The sequence below is a fragment of the Sinocyclocheilus anshuiensis genome, unplaced genomic scaffold (assembly GCF_001515605.1).
Source record: "Sinocyclocheilus anshuiensis isolate Anshui unplaced genomic scaffold, SAMN03320099.WGS_v1.1 scaffold817, whole genome shotgun sequence".
Lineage (NCBI taxonomy): Eukaryota > Metazoa > Chordata > Actinopteri > Cypriniformes > Cyprinidae > Sinocyclocheilus > Sinocyclocheilus anshuiensis.
In genome coordinates this window covers 437340-457684 of record NW_015536521.1, presented here as the reverse complement: position 1 = coordinate 457684, position 20345 = coordinate 437340, and the positions used below count along the sequence as shown (strand labels likewise).

The 20345-nt window shown below is 34.9% G+C and overlaps 1 protein-coding gene across 1 annotated transcript in view; it reads right to left on the bottom strand.

The window, feature by feature from the left end:
- Window positions 1-8287: 8287 nt before the first annotated feature.
- The window catches only part of rasgrp2 (RAS guanyl releasing protein 2 (calcium and DAG-regulated)), a 14042-nt gene continuing 1984 nt past the window's right edge, over window positions 8288-20345 (bottom strand). The window contains exons 3-16 of the mRNA XM_016493491.1: window positions 20176-20278; window positions 19837-19893; window positions 17771-17902; window positions 16952-17093; window positions 16709-16882; window positions 16387-16503; window positions 15791-16072; window positions 15246-15326; window positions 14864-14971; window positions 13404-13519; window positions 13150-13291; window positions 11250-11286; window positions 10434-10595; window positions 8288-8880 (exon numbers count right to left, since the gene is read on the bottom strand). Coding sequence (XP_016348977.1) covers window positions 8825-8880; window positions 10434-10595; window positions 11250-11286; window positions 13150-13291; window positions 13404-13519; window positions 14864-14971; window positions 15246-15326; window positions 15791-16072; window positions 16387-16503; window positions 16709-16882; window positions 16952-17093; window positions 17771-17902; window positions 19837-19893; window positions 20176-20278 — 1709 coding nt within the window. The 3' untranslated portion in view covers window positions 8288-8824. The remainder of the gene's footprint in view (window positions 8881-10433; window positions 10596-11249; window positions 11287-13149; window positions 13292-13403; window positions 13520-14863; window positions 14972-15245; window positions 15327-15790; window positions 16073-16386; window positions 16504-16708; window positions 16883-16951; window positions 17094-17770; window positions 17903-19836; window positions 19894-20175; window positions 20279-20345) is intronic.

Below are 20345 nucleotides of genomic sequence, written 5' to 3'. Positions count from 1 at the left end.
TCTGGAAAGTAGGTTATGTGACATACCCGGGTATGTTTGAGGATAAGCGAGCGGATAACCTCAGCTTTCGGTTCCAAAATCAGAGGTTACTTTCAGGGTATGTAAGTAACTATAGTAACTTGCTCTCTGAAGATAACCTGCTCCGGAGCAGGTTATGTTCCAGGGTTAGTTCACTTCAGCGCACGCGCCTTCAGTGGGCGTGACAGATAGCGCACGACATTATATAATATTACAATATGTAATATAGCCTATTATATATATATACTTGAGCCTTAACCAGGAACATACTCTGAGTTGAATGAACTTACTCCCGGACACGTTTTTGGAACCACATACCTCGAGTAAGCAAGGTTTGGGGTTAATCAACCGAAAGTTCAGAGTTTAGCTGACGGTAAGTTAACCGTGCTTTCTGGAATACACCCCAGCAGCACCAAAAAGGAAAACAACAACAACAACAACAACACTATATTCTACAATCTATAAACTATATTCCAAGTCTTCTGAAGCCATATGATAGCACTGTGGTATGCAAAGAATCCATTTTAAAGGGGTCATGAACTGAGAAATCTCGATTCCCTTGATCTTTTGCTTTCATTGTACTATAAAAACATTCTGTAAGTTTCAGAACTCAGAAATTTCTTGTTAGTTTAAAACCACTTATATTGAAGGCAGTCTGCCAAAACAACAGCTTGTGGAATGCGCCACTCTATGATGTAATAGTGTGGATAAGCATTAGCTCTGCAGAAAAAGATCAACACCTGCTTTTACATCGCTGCCTGTTTAGCCCCGCCCACCGATTCGCACATGTAGTGTAAATAACGAGAAAGCAAACGCAGGTCTAAGCAGAAATCAAACGATAAAGATGGCTCCAAAGACAACAAGATGCTGTACAGCGCCAAGTTGTGGAAAAACACAATCTTTGCATTGCCTTCCGTCTGAACCCAACATTAGGAAAGAGTGGATGAACTTTTTTAATGAAGATCCAGACCACATCAGTAAGAACTTGGTACTTTGTTCACTTAATTTTTCCATAGATTTGTATACAAACAAAGCACAAGTCGACATAGTATTTTCAGAAAGATTGAAACTAAAAGACGATGCTGTGCCGACTATATTGGATCCGACAGTAATGTTGCAACACAAGTGTGAATAACTGTTTTCATTACGTGATCACTATTGCTTTGTTTGTTATTACAGATCGTTTGATATGTACTGAGTATTTATGCGTTTTTAACCCTTAAATGCATACCTCGGGTCTTTAGCAACCTGGGACATCATTCTCTACCCTCTCCCTCCTTAATTTTTGTAAGTTAGACATCAACTTTCTTAGTATTCCTCAATCTTTAAACCTTAAATGCATACCTCGGGTCTTTAGCAACCCGGGACATCATTCTCTACCCTCTCCCTCATTTTTTTAAGTTAGACATCAACTTTCTTAGCATTCCTCAATCTATTAATTATAAACAATATAACAAGAAAAAAAGTGTAAAATATAAAAGAATGCCAGTTTTCCGATAATTTTTTTGTAAAAAGTGTAGGCTGTAGGGTCGCTAGAGACCCGAGGTATGTAAATGTATAAGTATTTTTTCCTGCAACTATATTTACATATCTGATGACTCAATATGTGCAATGTATCTTTTTTCCTCAAGGTGGCACTGTTTGATACACAATGATGACATGATGTTTCATTCATAATTACCGCAGTCATAAAACAAAAGAATATAATCAGCAAAAATGTAACTGGTTTGAATGGCTTTACTGTAGAACAATTAAATATAAATGTCACTGTCATTTGATGCATAGTATTTTCAGAAAGATTGAAACTAAAAGACGATGCTGTGCCGACTATATTGGATCCGACAGTAATGTTGCAACACAAGTGTGAATAACTGTTTTCATTACGTGATCACTATTGCTTTGTTTGTTATTACAGATCGTTTGATATGTACTGAGTATTTATGCGTTTTTAACCCTTAAATGCATACCTCGGGTCTTTTGCGACCCGAGACATCATTCTCTACCCCCTCCTCTGTCATTTTTTTAAGTTAGATGTCAACTTTCTTAGTATTCCTCAATCTATTAATTATAAACAATATAACAAGAAAAAAATAGTAAAATATAAAAGAATGCCAGTTTTCTGATAATTTTTTTGTAAAAAAAAAGTGTACAGGGTCGCTAGAGACACGAGGTATGTAAATGTGTAAGTATTTTTTCCTGCGCAACTATATTTACATATCTGATGACTCAATATGTGCAATGTATCTTTTTTCCTCAAGGTGGCACTGTTTGATACACAATGATGACATGATGTTTCATTCATAATTAATTATTAAAGCAATTACTATACACAATGAAATATAAATGTCACTGTCATTTGATGCTGGATGTGGTGAATAAGCTGCCAGTGATCAAAATATGGAATATGAAGTCATTGAAAACGATAGTTTTGAGAATATGGTTGAAATCGTGAATGTGAGGCAGATGCTGGATGTACTGTGGAAGTGTGCTCTGACGATGACAGCGATGGTAAAATCATCGAAATATGCTTTATTTTATTCTTCTGTAATTGTTCTTAAAATATCAAGAGAGTGTTTTGCTATTGCAGCAGTTAGAGATCCATCCGTGCTGGATATATTGGACCGGGTCGCTAAAGACCCGAATATGTAAGAATGATTGGCAAAACATTCGTGCATTTAAGGGTTAACCTAAATCACAGCAGCACATCTGTGAAGGATGTAGGTTGTCAAACATACACAACTGTTAGCCAATCATAGCAATGGGCGTTTACTTCTGAGTCTACAATCCGCCACGCCTATTCAAACAGCGTTCTGATGAGGGGGGTCAAAACAGGACAGAAAATAGCCGTTTACTTCTAAATTGTGATGTTTTGGGATGTAAAAATCTTAACATGTAACATAAGTGGACCTCAGAGAACAGTACAATATAATAAACAAAGGTAATTTATGACCCCTTTAATTGATCATTTGTGTTTGTGTGCTTATATACAAAATTGGGTGCATCATGTCATCATGTCAAACGCCAAACAGCACTGGTTCAGAACTAAATTGCTTCCAAAAACTTGCAATAAAATTGTATGGACTGTTTTTATGGTACCTTTTATTGTGCTGTTTGTCATGTTTTGGAGCTTGACAGCCCCTGGTCACTATATTGTTTTGTAGCATAAATGTTTTAAAACACCTCTTTGTGTGCTTCTTGGAAGAAAGTTTGAAAAATCTGAGGTCAGTAAGATTGATTTATTTTCCTTTTTTAAGGAAATTAATACTTTTTTTACAGCAAGAAAGCATGCCTAAAATCGATAAAATGTGAGAGTAACTACTTTTACATTATTTAAAAAAAGTTCTTTTAGAGTTTCTTTTTGACTCTTTTGGGGTATGTTTTACAAAACAGGATTTTATTATAAATGTTGTCTTTTTAATTTTCTGTTCATAGTCTTCACACAAATATTTAACAGCACAACTGTTTTCAACTTTGACATTAAGAAATTTTTCCTAAATCAGCATGTTCAAATGATTTCTGAAGGATCATGTGACAGGAGAAGACTGGAATAATAGCGGCTGAAAAATTCAGCTTTGAATCACAAGAATAAATTACATTTTAAAATCGATAGAAAACATATATTTTAAATTGTAATAATATTTTAAATCTTATGTTTTATAATATACACTCCAGTACTGCAAATCATGCAACTTCATTGTAGTTTTCATTCTAAAAATGTATTTTATGTTGATCAAGATGATGCAAATACATTTCCTCCACGTTGGATGCTCATCCAAAAAGTCAGTCTGTGACGTTTACTTATAATTTTTTTTTGTTTTTTTTTGTTTACAATAGAAAACATCCTGCATTCCATAAAGGTCACAAGTGTGACCTTTAACACTATTTTGAAGGAGAACCTACAATATATTCTAATGGTGTCACAATAGTAACCATAGCATTTTAGCATAAACTGTTTTCCTAAGCGAGACAAAGGTCTGTATACCGAGCGGTTCAGACGAGGATAGTACAAATTACAATTGGGCCAGTGATGATGACTTCTTTTCAATGTCAGTGAATTGACCGGCCCAGAATGGAGCATGACATAAAGCTCCAACTATCTTTTCTGACAGGCTCGTCTTCATCTCAGTAACTCTTACATTTTCATTCCCTCCTCTGACCTCAATCAAGGCCTTTTGCTTTTATCATAGCGCAATTTCCATCACAGATATAAACTCATTTGCGTTCATGAAGGTCAATGACTGAATGAACACAAACGGAGGACGGAACCGCGCTGGAAAACCTACTGGCGAGGAAACACACGACACATTGTGCAGCACACACACACACACACACACGTAACAAGTAATACTGCACTCCTCCTGTAAATATACCCTTCCCAGAGCAACCACTAATGAATGTTAATTTCAGTCCCCTGGTGCTGATCCAATATGCTGATAAAGAGAGAGTGTGTGTTTCTTTGTGTGTGTGTGTGTGTGTGTGTGTGTGTGTGTTTGAGGCCCGTGGGGCCACCTAAGCATCTCGTGGAGCGGCGCTTTCAAATTGAACATTAATAAAATGGACCAGAACGCCTGGCTTTCTTCTCTCGTCTGTAATTAACGAGTTGATTATTAAAATGAAGCTGTAGATCATTCCCTTAAGCATGCTGATATCATAGCACAGAGTGAGGAGCTCCATGCAGATGCTCTCACAAGGGTAACTGTAGTGGAGCTGCTCTGTATCAGGTGCAACTATCAGTGGCACTCGGGGGCTCTCACGAGACCAGCGCCATCCCTGACCTCTGCTGCGGTTTCCTCTCTCTACTCGATTTCCAAAATCCTCCAGAAATAGAAGAAAATATTGATATTCCACCTTGTGTGGGGTTATAGTATCATCTTGCTTGTCCACCAAGTGATAAGATGCATACATTGAAGCCTGCATTTATAGTCCACATGGTAGCTACATGGTCAAAATGTTTTGAATTTTAATGGGAAAAGAATGAAAATGAAAAGTGAAAACTTTTTTTTTTTTTATAACACTGAATTATATTCAGCACAATTATTTTTGCTTTTTTATTTGTAAGTAGAAAATATATCGTATGTTATTTGTAAAAAAAATAAAATAATACAAGGCACTTTAAAAATAAAAATAAAAATGAATTATTTTACTATTATCTTTTTAATTTCCATGTTTTTCTTACGTTATTTTATTAAAACTATATATATAATTATAAAATGTAATGTAATCATATTTTTAAATGCATAGGATATATACATATGAGATATATATTAAAACTTTTAAATTAAAAAAATTTTAATTGTAAAATATAAATTAAAAAAATTAGTTTTTTACATATTAATAAATATAATTACAAATTATATCATCATCATCATAACATTTTGAGTTAAATGTTGGAATTACGTTATATATATGTGTGACCCTGGACCACAAAACCAGTCAGCAGCACGGGTATATTTGTAGCAATAGCCAACAATACTTGGTCAAAATTATCGATTTTTCTTTCGATAGTAAAAGATCATGTTCCATGAAGATATTTTGTAAATTTCCTACTGTTGATATATCAAAACTTAATTTTTGATTAGTAATATGCATTGCTAAGAACTTCATTTGGACAACTTTAAAGGTGATTTTCTCAATATTTAGATTTTTTTGCACCCTCAGATTCCAGATTTTCAAATAGTTGTATCTCGGCCAAATATTGTCCTAACAAACCATACATCAATGGAAAGCTTGTTTATTCAGCTTTCAGATGATGTATATCAATCTCAATATAAAATATAAAAAATATATATAAAATATAAAAAAAATAAAATTGTCATCATAACATTTTGAGTGAACATTTTAATTTACTTTAAAATAAAAAATACAAAAATGTAAATGTTATATTATAACAAGTATTGTTATTTTTTTTATTATTAAAAAAACAGTAAAAAGATGTTCCTTGCACAATCGTTGCACAATTGTTTATTTTATTCAAATTTATTTAAATTTAGTTACATACATGTTTAAAGGGGTCATATGATGCAATTTCAATTTTTCCTTTCTCTTTGAAGTGTTACAAGCTCTTGGTGCATAAAGAAGATCTGTAAAGTTGCAAAGACTAAAGTCTCAAATCCAAAGAGATATTCTTTATAAAAGTTCAGAGTCAGCCACACCTACCTAAAACGGCTCGTTCTAACACACCCCCACGTGTCTACGTCACGATGTGGGAAGATTTGCATAACGCTGCCCAAATGTTCACGCAAAGAAAGAAGGCGTAACTTTTATTCTCGCTGTAGTATTGTTGCTGCCGCCGTGTCGTGAAGGCGCTGTGTGCTTCTTTGTGAAAGCGAAACTACTTTATTTGGTCTTCCAAAAGAGGACAATATCTGCTTCGTCATGCCTGGAGCTGATCCGTGGTGGTCGCTGAGGAAACGCATCAACTTTGCGCTGTGGATCGCCGGATCAGCTAATGGGTTTTAATGTTTTTGTCTCATCGCTCCAGCCGGACGGGGCATCGCAATATGGTAAGGGGCGTAACATTTTCGTCACACGCTTGAGGTATTCGGCCAATCACAACGCACTGGATAGCTGGCCAATCAGAGCACACCTCGCTTTTCAGACCGATGAGCTTTGTAAAAATCGACGCGTTTCAGAAAGGCATAGAGGAGAAACAATAATGTACAGTATGTGGAAAATAATGTGTTTTTTTTAACCTTAAACCGCATAAACACATTTCATTACACCAAATACACAAAATAATGTTCTGTTTAGCAACATCATATGACCCTTTAATGTGACATTTCAAATTGTTTGGTAAAAATGTATTGAATTAATTTATTTTGACATGCTTATGGTTGTCACTATATTTTAAGGTTAAGTTAATTTTGTTGGTTGATTCATATTACCACTTATGTTTATGAATTATACAGCCAGGCACCACAAACTTTAGGGTCACATTTTAACGTCAGATTTTTTTTTCAGTGAATTTGTGTCAACCTACTGTATGCTGTTTTAGCATAAATTATACAGGACTTTTATAGTCTATAAAGGAAAATAAGAACGATCACTTGCAAAGTTATTGACGTGCCACTGCACTGCTCATATAAGACGCTAATGGAAGTCTTGAGCACATAATTGATCTTAAATGGCTGTGCTGTAAGCCCCGCCCACACCACCGGCTACGGTTCACGAACAATAGCAATTTCTGCTCTCCAGTGACATGGTTCACCCAAGTGTTAAAAACATAACTTTAAAAGCCCATGTTGATATAGTGGCAAGCACAACTTAACCGTGAACGTAATTGCAGCTTTACAGCTAAAGGTCCACCCTGCTAGATTAACCCTCTGATCCAGGCCAATTTCAGCTCGTGATTCACACAGCAGTGTTTGCAGTAAATAATGCAGTGAAAATGAAACCTTTAAACTTTTCTTTATGCCCCTGTGTTCAGCATACAGCTTTTTGTCTGGACAGTGAATATGTCAATGAGGCAATTTCCTCAGCAATGTCCCTCAGTTTCTCTCATACAGTAATAATATTATATCAGCCTCCAAAAATAATGACAAGCAGGCAGCAGAATATATCCTTTTTGATTAAATGTTCTATTTATTATACATGTATCCATCTCTGCGGCAAAAAAAACATGTAAATGTACATCAAAGAAAACAAATGATTCATCTGCATAATAACAACATAAACATAAAAAAGAAAGCAAATGAAGCAGCACAAGAACTTGTCAAATCGTTCTCTCAATTTAGGACAACAGCGCCTTCTGTTGGTGTGAAACTGAAGCCTGTGATGAGAGACGGAGTGTCTGTAACGTCATTCATTTGACCTTCTCTTCTATTCATAATTCATATCATGAGAATTAAAAAGATCAATGAAATCAAGCAGTTACAGGAATTACAATTAAAATACGATTGTAAATTCCAAAAAAATAATAATAATTGCACATTGTCAAACATGATGATGATGGTCATATGATTATATATATATATATATATATATATATATATATGCAAAGTTCAGATGCAAAAGCCTCTAAGTGCCATCTGAAATTTTCTTCTAAAATGAGCATTTTTATCAGGCTCCTATATTTATGTTCAGTTATTTCACTTTAATTGCATAGAAATAGACATTACATTGCCATTAGAGTAAAAATATTGAACCTAAACATAGGATCTTGATAAAAATGCTCATTTTAGATGAAAATTTCAGACGGCACTTAGACAGCATCTGAACTCTTCATATATATATAATGAAATATACTACATACACTCAAAGTTTGGGACCAGTAAGATTTAAAAAAATATATATATATATGCATAGGTGACAGATTATACTGTACATTGTAATGGGTTGCTTCTAGACCCATTTCATCCTAAACAACATTTAATTCTACTTCTACTAAGAGGATGAAAAATGGTTATGAAAAGCTAAATTTACCTACATCATAAGTGTACTTTAAGGAAGAACTAAAATAGTAAAAATGTATACGACCTCTTCAAATATTTGTTGCAACTTAGCTGGTGCTTTTTTTCATATTTGTTTGAAATCCATGTACTATTTTCAGACTAAAAACCCATGAGAGATCACAGTATAGAAGAGTTCAAGTGAATGGATCACCTTGGACAACAAACACACGCAGTGCAGCTCTGTCCCTGCTGCTGCGCTTGCTTATGGATTTGCTCCAGGATGTTCCTGTGGAAATAGAGAGGAGAGGAACGTATCTAATGCCAGGTGATGGATTTCTGTTCATGAGAAGGACTTAATGAAAAAGCTCTCAACCACGAGGAGAATGTGTTGGCAATATACATCTTTTCAAACCCCATCAAAGGTGGACATCAAAAACCTCATCCTGTTCCTCCAGAGAGCCGCCTGTGATGACTGTGGAGGTACAGAGAGAGAGAATAAAAGGCTGGGAAAGAGTCACTCAAGTCACTGTGAGTTATTATCATAGTTTACTCTTTAAAAGATAAATAGTACAGTGTACTAGACAGGACATGGATTCTACTGCAGTAGCCTATGTACAATGTTGTCCAAAGACCATTGGTAAAAATGCTTAACATTTTTCTAGTTGAAATAAAACTTTTTTTTTTTCCAATAACAATTACATTCAACTTGACAAAACATACTTTTAACTTTTTTTTAATATTTTTTTATTTGATTTATAATGACATGGCAATGCATGTACATTTACAGCAAAATACTTTTGATTATTCCAATTATTTAGATTTTTATTTTATTTATAGAATATTAGCTATAAGTGAAACATAGCTGTTATTTGCATAATTTGCATTTTTCTAATGAAATAAAAATAATACAAAATGAATTCATAAAAAATCTAATAAAATTAATACTTCACTTTGTCAGGCAGGTCCTATTTAAGAGATTTATTGATTGCGAACAGGTGTGGCAGTAATCAGGCCTGGGTGTGGCTAGAGAAATTGAACTCAGGTGTGATAAACCACAGTTTTAACAGGGGGGCAAACACTTCTTCACACAGGGCCATGTAGTTTTGGATTTTGTTTTCCCTTAATAATAAAAACCTTCATTTAAAAACTGCATGTTGTGTTTACTTGTGTTATCTTTGACTAATATTTAAATTTGCTTGATGATCTGAAACATTAAATTGTGACAAACATGCAAAAAAATAAGAAATCAGGAAGGGGGCCAACACTTTTTCACACCACTGTATATACTCAAAATGTAATCATGATTACTATATAAATTCTAATTATTTTTAATTAAATAAGAATAATTTAATACAAATAAAAAACCAAAATAAAATAAAATAAAAATAAAATTTGTAAGAAAAAAAACAAAAATATTAAAAATAATTTTATAAAATTAATTAATTTGTAATATTAATTTACCTTTTTGTAATTGAAAAGTGCCTTGTACTTTTATTCACAAAGAACATAGATTTTCTACTTACTATTAAAATAATTGTGTTAACTATAATTCATGGTAATCAGAAAAACTAGTTTTAGTATTATTATTATTATTATATAGTGAATAATTGTTAATTGAATAATTAATTGAATAAGTGAATAACTTTATCAATTTAATAAATTTTTAATGATTTTATTTTTATATTTGTAGCTTATTTATTAAATGTGTAGCTAATATTCTACAAATAAAAATAAATATTCAAAATATTGTATAAATAAAATAAAAATAAAATAAATTAGAATAATCAAAACTATTTATTTACTATCTATCTGTATATCTATTTATCTTCCCATTCCGTCCATCCGTCCATCCGTCTATCCGTCTAGCTATCTATATATTGTGATTCAATATTTATGTAAATGTATTTTTTCAATTTAAATTAGATTTTGAATTCCATAATTCTGTTTTGGACCCCACATCTGTAGGTATTGGATTATATAGTGTGTCTTATGTTCAAGTATGCTTGTGTATAAATGTGCATTTACCTGGGGACTCTGCTATCGGCTCTGTGCTGGAGGGAGGTGGAAAGCTGAAAGAGCGTGTGGCTTTAAAGGAAGCGTCACTGTGACAACTGACACTCTGTGCACGCTTACGGCACTCGATGGCCAAACGACTGCAACAGTCTTTATGACAGCTCACCCCACACACTGAAAAAACACAAGAGGAGGGTCACCGGGCCACATAGACACAGGAAAAAGACAAGAGTTAAAGGGTTAGTTCACCCAAAAATGAAAATTAGTCCATAAATTACACACCCTCAAGTCATCCTGGTGTATGTGACTTTCTTCTTTCAGATGAATCAAGTCACAGTTATATTAAAAATTGTCTTTGATCTTTCAAGCTGTTTAATGCCACTCAGCGGGTGTTGCAGTGCATCAGTCCAAAAGAAGTGAAATAAAAAGCGACCATCCATAATAAAAAAATGTCTCACACGGCTCCGGGGGGTGAACAAAGGCCTTCTGTAGCGAATCGATGCATTTTTGTAAGAAAAATATCCATATTCAAAACGTAATAATCACTTTAATGTAGCTTGTGCCAACAGCTGTACATGGAAGCAGCTCCGGGCTGATGACATATGAGTTCAGCATTGCGCATGCGCCGGTGAGTCTCATGAAAACCAACGTTTGTTAACAGGAGCAAAGGAAGCAAAGTTTCCTTACTTTAGCAAAGGAAAACCAGTCTCCTCTTGGCTTAATCTGAAAGAAGAAAGTCATATACACCTAGGATGACTTGAGGGTGAGTAATTTATGAGCTAATTTTTGGGTGAACTAACCCTTTAAGGTCTACATTTGGTTTCATACCTTTGCATTTGCATCGCTGTTTGTAAAATCCCCATATCTGCAAGAATTAGCATACATTAAATAATTCACAATGAGAGAATATAAGAAAAACATGGAACATTTTTTAAAAGGATTTTGGGTGCTTTAGTTTAGTTCGGTAGTGACAGCACATTTTTGGTAGTGAAATCACATTACAGAATTTTAACTAAATGCTACTAAAACATACTAAAATACAAAAAAACAATATAGTCACTACCGAAACTCCACCAAATGTTTCGGTAGTGACAATTTTAGATACTTTTAAACCTAGCTCAAAGAAGCTAATCAGCACATGGTTAGCTAACACAGTTCTGAACAGTGGTATACATATAAAAACTAAACGTTATGAAATAACTCCCAAAAAGTGTGCTTCGCTGCAGAAAAAAAGGTGTTCAGTAGTGATGTTCCTTAAAGTTACACAGATTTTTCAGACTTTTGAACACCTTTACCTTAAAATGATGAGACCTATCTACTCGCACATTGTAGCTATGAGAGAGGGGGACACAGGAATATTTCCTGATCATAAATTTATGGGTTTAGTTCAAATCAGTCTTATTAATCATTTGGTACAATGCACTTATTGTGTACATACATGTTTTTACATTGTACTTATATTTTAAAAAATACCTGCATGTAATTACATCTGTATTTAATTTCTGTAATTACATTTATAATTACACTGTTGACCCATCCCTTACACCTTAACCCACCCTTAAACCTACCCATACAACCAAACCTGTCCCTAACCTTACCAGTTTCCCACCTCAATAGCAGCAAATGTGTTTTGCAATACAATATGAACACAATAAGTACATTGTACTTATTTTTTGATGCAAGTACATAGTAGTTAAGGCCACTTAATATAAAGTGGGACCACATTTTTTTTTACATAAAGTTTCATAATTTACAAATACATTTTTTTTTTAACTTCACTTTTTAAAAGAATCAAAAAGATACTTTTAAAAACAACAATGGAAAAAAATAAAAAAAATTCAATATTTCCATTAGTTGAAATTTAGGGCTTAGGGTTCGGGACAGCCACCTCCCAATTGAAAGTAGCCAATAAATGATGATTTTATATATATTAAGCTTACTAATTATTGTGGGTTTTGATACATAATAGAAGGATCTTAATAAACATCTAAGATTTGAATACTTAAATGCTTCTTAAATGTGTTTTTTGGTTGTGGGACAGCAGTTTGCACCAATTCTGTAGAATGGCCCATATTATATATATATACACACACTGTATATCATTAAAAAAAAAAAATATCTTACTGGTCCCAAACTTTTGAGTGTATGTAGTACATTTATTATTTACACTATTTCATGTGAGTGGACAAAAATACTACTTAATTATTTTACATGTAAAAACTTCGTAATAAAGTAATTTTGTAATAAAAACTTGGCCTGAGTGTACCTTAAATTTAATTACATTGAAAAAGCTTTTCAAAAATACTGGTTCAACAAAAACACCGAAGGAAAAGGAAAACAGGTTCTCTGCTTGGGTGGACCTTGACAGGAAATTAGAAAATAGGAAGTGGTTACGATCTACACCCAACTACCAACTGTAAACATAACATCTTTCCCACAGACAGACCCTTAAACACAACCCTGCTGCACTCGCACCGAAAACAGCACAAGCACTATGAACCTCTGACAGCAGAGTCAAATATGAACGAATGCAAGCCATAAATATGATCTGGCTTACGAGTGATAATAAAATAGGCATTATGTGCATCTGTGCTTTTTGAAATAAATACAGATCTGGATGTCTGTTTTTCATGATGCTGAAAAGATCTTATTTCATCTTTTGTGTGGGTTGTCATCATGTTGAAGATGAAGATAAAGAGACTGAGCCCCAAATAAAACGTGCACTCACCAAACGAGAGCAGTGCCGACAAAATGAAGGCTTGACGCTGCTCATCTCTGTAAACGTGTGAACAAAACCCATCTTACAGTTCTGTAAGGAGCTCGCCTTTGTGAAGTACTCAATCATCTCCTCACGGCTAATTTTACAGTCTCTGGGAGTGAAAATGAAAAAGAGAAAAATGGGACCTTTACTGTAGTGTAGACTGACAAATGAGGGAAAATAATTACTCCAGATAGACTGGACAGATGTCTTGACAAACCCACTGGTTTTGGTCCAGTTCATCAAACTTGCCGAGGTAAGGGAAATTGCTCCTGATGATCTCAAACTCTCCTTGGGAAATGTAGCCATCGCTATCAGTGTCGAAATTTTGGAACACTGACTGAAAGTAAGACATCTTGCAATTAGTTCTCTTTCACCACAAGTTAATTTATTGCACGCTTTTCTGGAATTCTTGTCAAATTTGTGCAATATCACACACAACAGTATTGTTCATTATTTGTTGTTCAGTACAATGGCATGATTGTAAATATGAGATTTCTTTTAATAAGCCAGTCTATAAACAAAAAGTTATCACATAACTTACATTTGCTCCAGTAATGAAAATATTTGCAAACTAAAAGCAGAATTAAGTAGCTTCATGTTTCAAGGTTACATTCCTTTTTGTTTTTGAACAACCCGATTGAGTGAATGATTCAATGACTCACTCATAAGGTCAGTCACTTGTATGATTTTTTGAATGAATCAATGTTTTTGAACAAATCGGCTGAGTGAATGATTTACGTAATGACTCACACATAAGGTCAGTCAATTGTTTCATTCCTGATTCGATTAGTTTTTTGAATGAATCAGTTGAGTGAATGATTCAGTGTTGCATTCATAAGTCCAGTCAATTGTTTAACTCCTGAATGAATCAGTGTGTTTGAAAGATAAGTCACTTGTTTCATTTTTTAAATGAATCAGTGTTTTTGAACAAATTGATTGAGTGAAAGATTTAATGACTCACTCATAAGGTCAGTCAATTGTTTAACTCCTTAACTGAATCAGTGTGTTTGAAAGGTCAGTCACTTGTTTCATTCTTTTTTTTTTTTTTTATGAATCAGTGTTTTTGAACAAATCACTTGAGTGAAAGATTTAATGACTCACTCATAAGGTCAGTCAATTGTTTAACTCCTTAATTGAATCAGTGTTTTTGAACAAATCAATTGAGTGAATGATTATATGTCTCAATCATTAGGTCAGTGAGTTGTTTCATTTTTTGAATGAGTCAATGCTTTTGAACAAATCGACTGAGTGAAAAATTTAATGACAAACTCACAAGGTCAGTCACTTGTTTCATTCCTGATTCAATTAGTTTTTTGAATGAATCAGTAGAGTGAATGATTCAGTGTCACACTCATAAGGTCAGTCAATTGTTTAATACCTGAATAAATCAGTATGTTTGAAAGATCAGTCACTTGTTCCATTTTTTTTAAATGAATCAGTGTTTTTGAACAAATAGATTGAGTGAATGTTTCAATGTCTCACTCATTAGGTCAGTCACTTTTTTAAATTTTTTTGAATGAATCTGTATTTTTGAACAAAACTTTTGAGTGAAAGATTTAATGACTCACTTATAAGGTCAGTCACTTGTTTCATTCCTGTTTGCAAACAATTAGTTTATCTGAAAACCAAATAATTATTCAGAAAAATGATAAGTGAATTGAAAGTAGTATGGGTCACATACCTCCACCAGTTTTTCAATGTGTTTGTTGATGATGGCTGGATCCGCTTTGGGTTTGACTGAAGATGACCACTGTTCTATTAGAGGAGACTGTGACTTTGAGCTGGAAGTCTAAGAGGCCAGAAATCAATGGCATAATCACTTAGCAAGTGAAAATAAGGCACCAGAAGATATGGATAAATGACTGATGTCCATTGGTTGAACAAAATAATTATAGAGTAGTGGTTCAGTCTCCCAGCTGCAAGTCCACGTAAGTAGATTATGCAAGCAACATGGGAAAATTAATCTGTCAAATTGTGTCATGAATGGTTGTAATTGGTGGTTTCTACCTCATGGTGGCCACTGATTTGCTATCTGAGTAGTTTTTGTCGGTGGGGTGACTCACTGATAATTTAATGTTGCGAGGCTCCCTCTGTAGAGATAGCTGATATATCTCATCCTCTGAGTGGTACTGGTCCAAAGACACCTGGACAGGAACAAAATAAATGTAAATTATGAACAATAATTAATAACTGACATAGATTTGAGAAATCTATCACAGGCTATATCAACCTCAATGTCGCCTGCTTAACTATCAATTTACTGAAAATGTTTATAATTTAAACGAACATTTTTAAAAAATGCTATGATTTATTTATAGATATATTTAATTTACATGCATTTATTTTTGTATAAAATCCTACAAATAATTAAAAATAAATTACAAATAAATATGTAAATTATATAAAATATATATGTATGCAAATTTCAAATATATGCTATTTTTTATAGTTTATATTCATCAGAGAATCCGAGAAAAAAAAATATATCACAGTTTTGCCATCACAGGAATAAATTACATTTTAAAATGCATTAAAATAAAAATAATTATTTTATTCAAAAATAATAATCTTGATTACAGCAAACCCATTCCACCCATAACAGACTTACTATAAGCAGATTCAGCAGGTCTGAATTGGCTTCTATACTGGGCGGAGTGCTTTGAATAAGCGCCAGTTCTTCTAGGATGGCATACAATTGATGGGTCTTGGTTAGGTTGACCCTAGTCTTCTCCAGGTCAAACCAATCAGGCAGGGCCACATGGACGGCAATCAGATCCTTCAAATGCACCCCAAGGATGGGGAAGCGGAATCCCGAACATTCTGAGAAGCGCTGACGATAGCGGCTGTAGTTTCCAGAGGAGGTGACCAGCTCCACCAATCCATCAAAGACCTGATTAAACGCAGAGGAGAACATCGGTTAGGCTGAAGCCCGGTGCAGTTGAAATATGAGGAAAGGGGATTTCGGTACATGGGTACAAGATATTCCTGCTCATGTTTGGTTGCCTGATAATAGAACACTTGACTCGAGTATTGATATTTCTGAGCAATCTTGCAGAGAGTATGAAAATGGCACTCAATCCATCTACTGAAAAGTGGACTTTAAGAATCGTATCTCTCATAGCCAGAGTTGGAGTGTTACAGCCGTTTGTTTTTCTTGCCAGTATTGGAGGTGTGTTTACAAAGCAGCTCTCTGGCAGTCCTCACCTTGCGTGTCTCGCTGCCGATGAGTGCCTGCGTATCCTTGAGTCTAGCAATGGAGCTATTGCTGAGCCCACCCACTACAGCCATCAGTGTATTGAAGTTCTGCAGCTGCAATAGCCTCTACACACACACACACACACACACACACACACACACAGAGTACAATGTATATATTCATTTCAAAATCATAAAATTTCTTAATTTTTTTTCAGTTTTAAATTAGATTCTGAATCCCCAGGTCTTCAATGTGGTCTGAGACTTCTGGACCCTGCTGTAAACAGATTACATGTCTTAAAATATAAGCGAGCAAGCGAGTTGGATTAACCTGGGCCACTTTGATGAATTCACTGATGACAGTGGCTCTCTGCTGAGCTGTAGGCTTACTGAGAACCATGATCTGGATCCACTGGGAAACACTGTTAAACAGAGTAATGAAACGCTCCAGAATGGGATTATCCACCGTGCAGCCGTGCATCACGAAACTGTGGTAGTCCTGGAACTGAGGGGGAACGGATTTTTCATTTGCAATATGAACTCTATATTTTAAACTATAAATTAAGAGACTTACCAGAATTTTGCAAAATGATTTGTACTCCATATACGTTAGGTGTTCAGCCAGGGTGGAAGCATCCAGGTGGTCAAAAAGAAGAGAGGTCTTGCGTTTTTTCTGGACAGTTTCATCCAGTTGACGTCGCCATTCGTAAGATGGACTACAGGCAAAACAAACAAAACATTGTATTTCTGTTCCTTGTCCCGTATGCCTAAATATTAAGTACGCAACTTTTTCTATTATATTGGATTATATTAACAGGTCAGTGACATGACACTCTAGATCTATTAATAATATATATATATATATATATATTTGAAAAACATTGTTTTTCTGTTCTTTGTCAAATCAGATCAAAGTTAGTGTGTTGTAACCAACATCCAACATAGAAAACATTTTTAATGTCACCATGAAATAAGAAATAACTTAAAAAGTTGAAGTAGAATTTTTTATGAAAAGAGTTATTTTATATAGGTTTATTTATATATTTCAAGTCAAAAAGAGTAAACATCATGATATTCATTATTTAAAAATGCAAAAAATAATATACACACACACACACACACACACACACATACATGTGTATATTTAAATTAGATAGATATAGAGAGATAGATAGATATCCACAAATACAAATAACTTTTTATTTGTTTTTAACTAGACTTTTCTATCATCTTTGACATTCTTATTTGTCATTGACCTAAGAACTTCTAGCTGTTTGAGTATCTCAGACATGCAGCTTGTTTGTGATGTTCAGTACACTATTCCCCCACATTCTCCAGCCCTCTGTATCAAAGGAGCAGCGGTTTGGGTGAGTTCTGTGCCCCTGTGACTCACATGCTGTCTATGTCGATGAGCAGACTTCGCCTCACATCTCCATTCTGCTCCAGTCGCTCTTTCAGACCGCGGATCTGCTCAGCCAGAGCGGGGTTCAGGTCAAACTCAGCTGGGAACTCAGATATCCAGTACCTGACAGAGAAAGAGAGACGGAAGACAGAGAGAGCTATGACACAGAGTAGCTGTGCATGAAATAGGTCTAGGCAAGACATCAGTAGGACGAGTATTTTCTGTGAATAGTCTTGCCTCAACTGCTTTATGTGAATTCACAATACACCTCTATGATACAACCCAGCTGCCTTATGTCAAAAAGCATCCACATCTTTACAAGAAATATGCACTGCATGGCCAGATAGTATGTGGACACCACAGCCATAGATGCTTTTGAGCTTGAAATAGGTCTGCATAAATGCATACATTTCAAAATGCATGCATTTTACATTAATAGGGAATTCTCCTTAAGGGGCGTTCACATATAACACGTTTTTGCTGCTTTTCCAGTTTTTTTTATGTTAACATGCACTAGATGGACATCTTTGAACACTCCGCTTACATATCATGTCTTCTGCAGCATCTCACTTTGACACTGCAATCTAAAAACGTGCCACTGAAGTCTCAATACCGTGCATTTTTTTCCATTCCACTGCCCTGCATCTCGCATTTTTAAACGCAAAAACGTGTTCTGTGTGAATGGCCCCTAAGGAAATTTGCAAGCTGTGAATGTCAACATCACTGATTGGGCGAACACAGCATGCAGCGTGTTTAAATAATGGTTTTGGACCATTAAATGGCCTTCTTCTTCTAGTTAACATGTTTTCTGTCACATATGTTTTCTTAAATGTTTTAACAAATTACAGCACTTACATTTTTTTGACTCCACTGTCCATGAACATTTATTGAGGCAAAAGCTATTCGGTTTATGGGTTGTTTGTGCACTCATAGTACCACAAATAGGTTAAAGTGCAACTTGCAATATGGCGAAATAAGTCCTGCATTCTAAATAAAACATCCAATAGCCAACTGGTAAGGTTATCGGATCACTGCTGTTAGAAGTTCAATTTGCTATAGAAACAGTTAGAAACTTAGGACTGCACATGTGCATTGGCTGGTCCAGCCTGAAATAAAAGCTTTTTTATACGCAACATTTATGAGAAAGTTCATGTTAGATTTTGTTGTTGATTTGAAATATTTTATTTAAAGAGATAGTTCATCCATGTTGGTAACCAAACAGCTGACAGTAGCCATTGACAAAAAACCACTATGTCAATGGCTACCGTCAACATTTGGTTACCAACATTCTTCCAAATATCTTCTTTTGTGTTCAACCCCAGCAGGCACACAACGTCATAAGACGTTGATATTTGGTTAAATTTCGGTTGCAACGTTGGGTGACCAAAATTCAATGTCAATTCAACATCTAATGTCAATTTGATGTCCAATACCGACGTCAGCTGACATTGATATTTGTTGTTTTTAGGTTGTGTAACCAAAATCCATCATTACGTCAACGTCAATTTGGTATCCGATTTTCATTCTCAACCAAAATGCAAAGTATGTATTTTTGGGTAAACTGTCCCTTTAAATGTAAACGTGGCAAGCAGTTTTTGAGATTTCAGGATTTCCCCATTCAGGTAGATAGGACTTGGTCTTGGATGCCTAAAATAGGCTTTGAAAGGGACTTTGTTCTAATCTAACACCTCATCGTTTCATACTGAGTTTCGTAACACAGGGTTAAAAGCAGCGCTAACCCTCCTTGTGAAACATTGCTTTTAAAGCAGGGTTTAAAAATATGATAACCCAAGGTTAAGAGTCGCATGAAAAAGCCCATTTAAAGCCCTTTGGAGGGGTATTGTGATACTGAAAGAGAAAAGGTAGGTGCCACTCTATTATAAAGCTTTGAATATGATTTACGGCTTTATTCTGTACTTGATTTCATGCACCTGTTACTAATGGGTTTATCTGAAACAGCCGAACCTTGGATGTCTTCAAGCTTTTAGCCATGTAGTATATGTATATTTATTATAAAAAAATAAATAAATAGGTGAACAAATGGCTTTTTAACCTACTTGACAAGGTGACAAATCTGAGACTGGCGAATTGCAGAACAATCCTGTTCCTGAGACCTGTAATACTGTCAAGGTAGCTCACTTCATTACGATTATCGGCTGTTCGGAGAGTGATGGAAACAGTTTGTGATGCAGTCAGCCCTCTCTATAAATAACAAACCCCACCCATGACCGCATGTACTAAGTGCTAAATGTCTAGCAAAAAAGCCGGCCTGTCACCTCTGAAACTAAATGTACAAAGACTTGTATTTCTTTTCAGGTATTTGACATTAATGCTAGTTTTTCGAAATACAGAGTCCTGAGAAAGTATAATGTGACAGGTCTGCTGAAGGAGGATACTTGTGCAGGAGTTTCTTAGCTAGGTCACTGGATGACAGGTACCAGGGATGCATGGTAAGAAACATTCGCACGAGAGATGGCTCCTTCAGAACGCCTTCATTGTCTGCGAAGAAGATAGAAAGCCAGACAGACATTTGCACATTAATTACCATGAATCTATTAGCCTATGA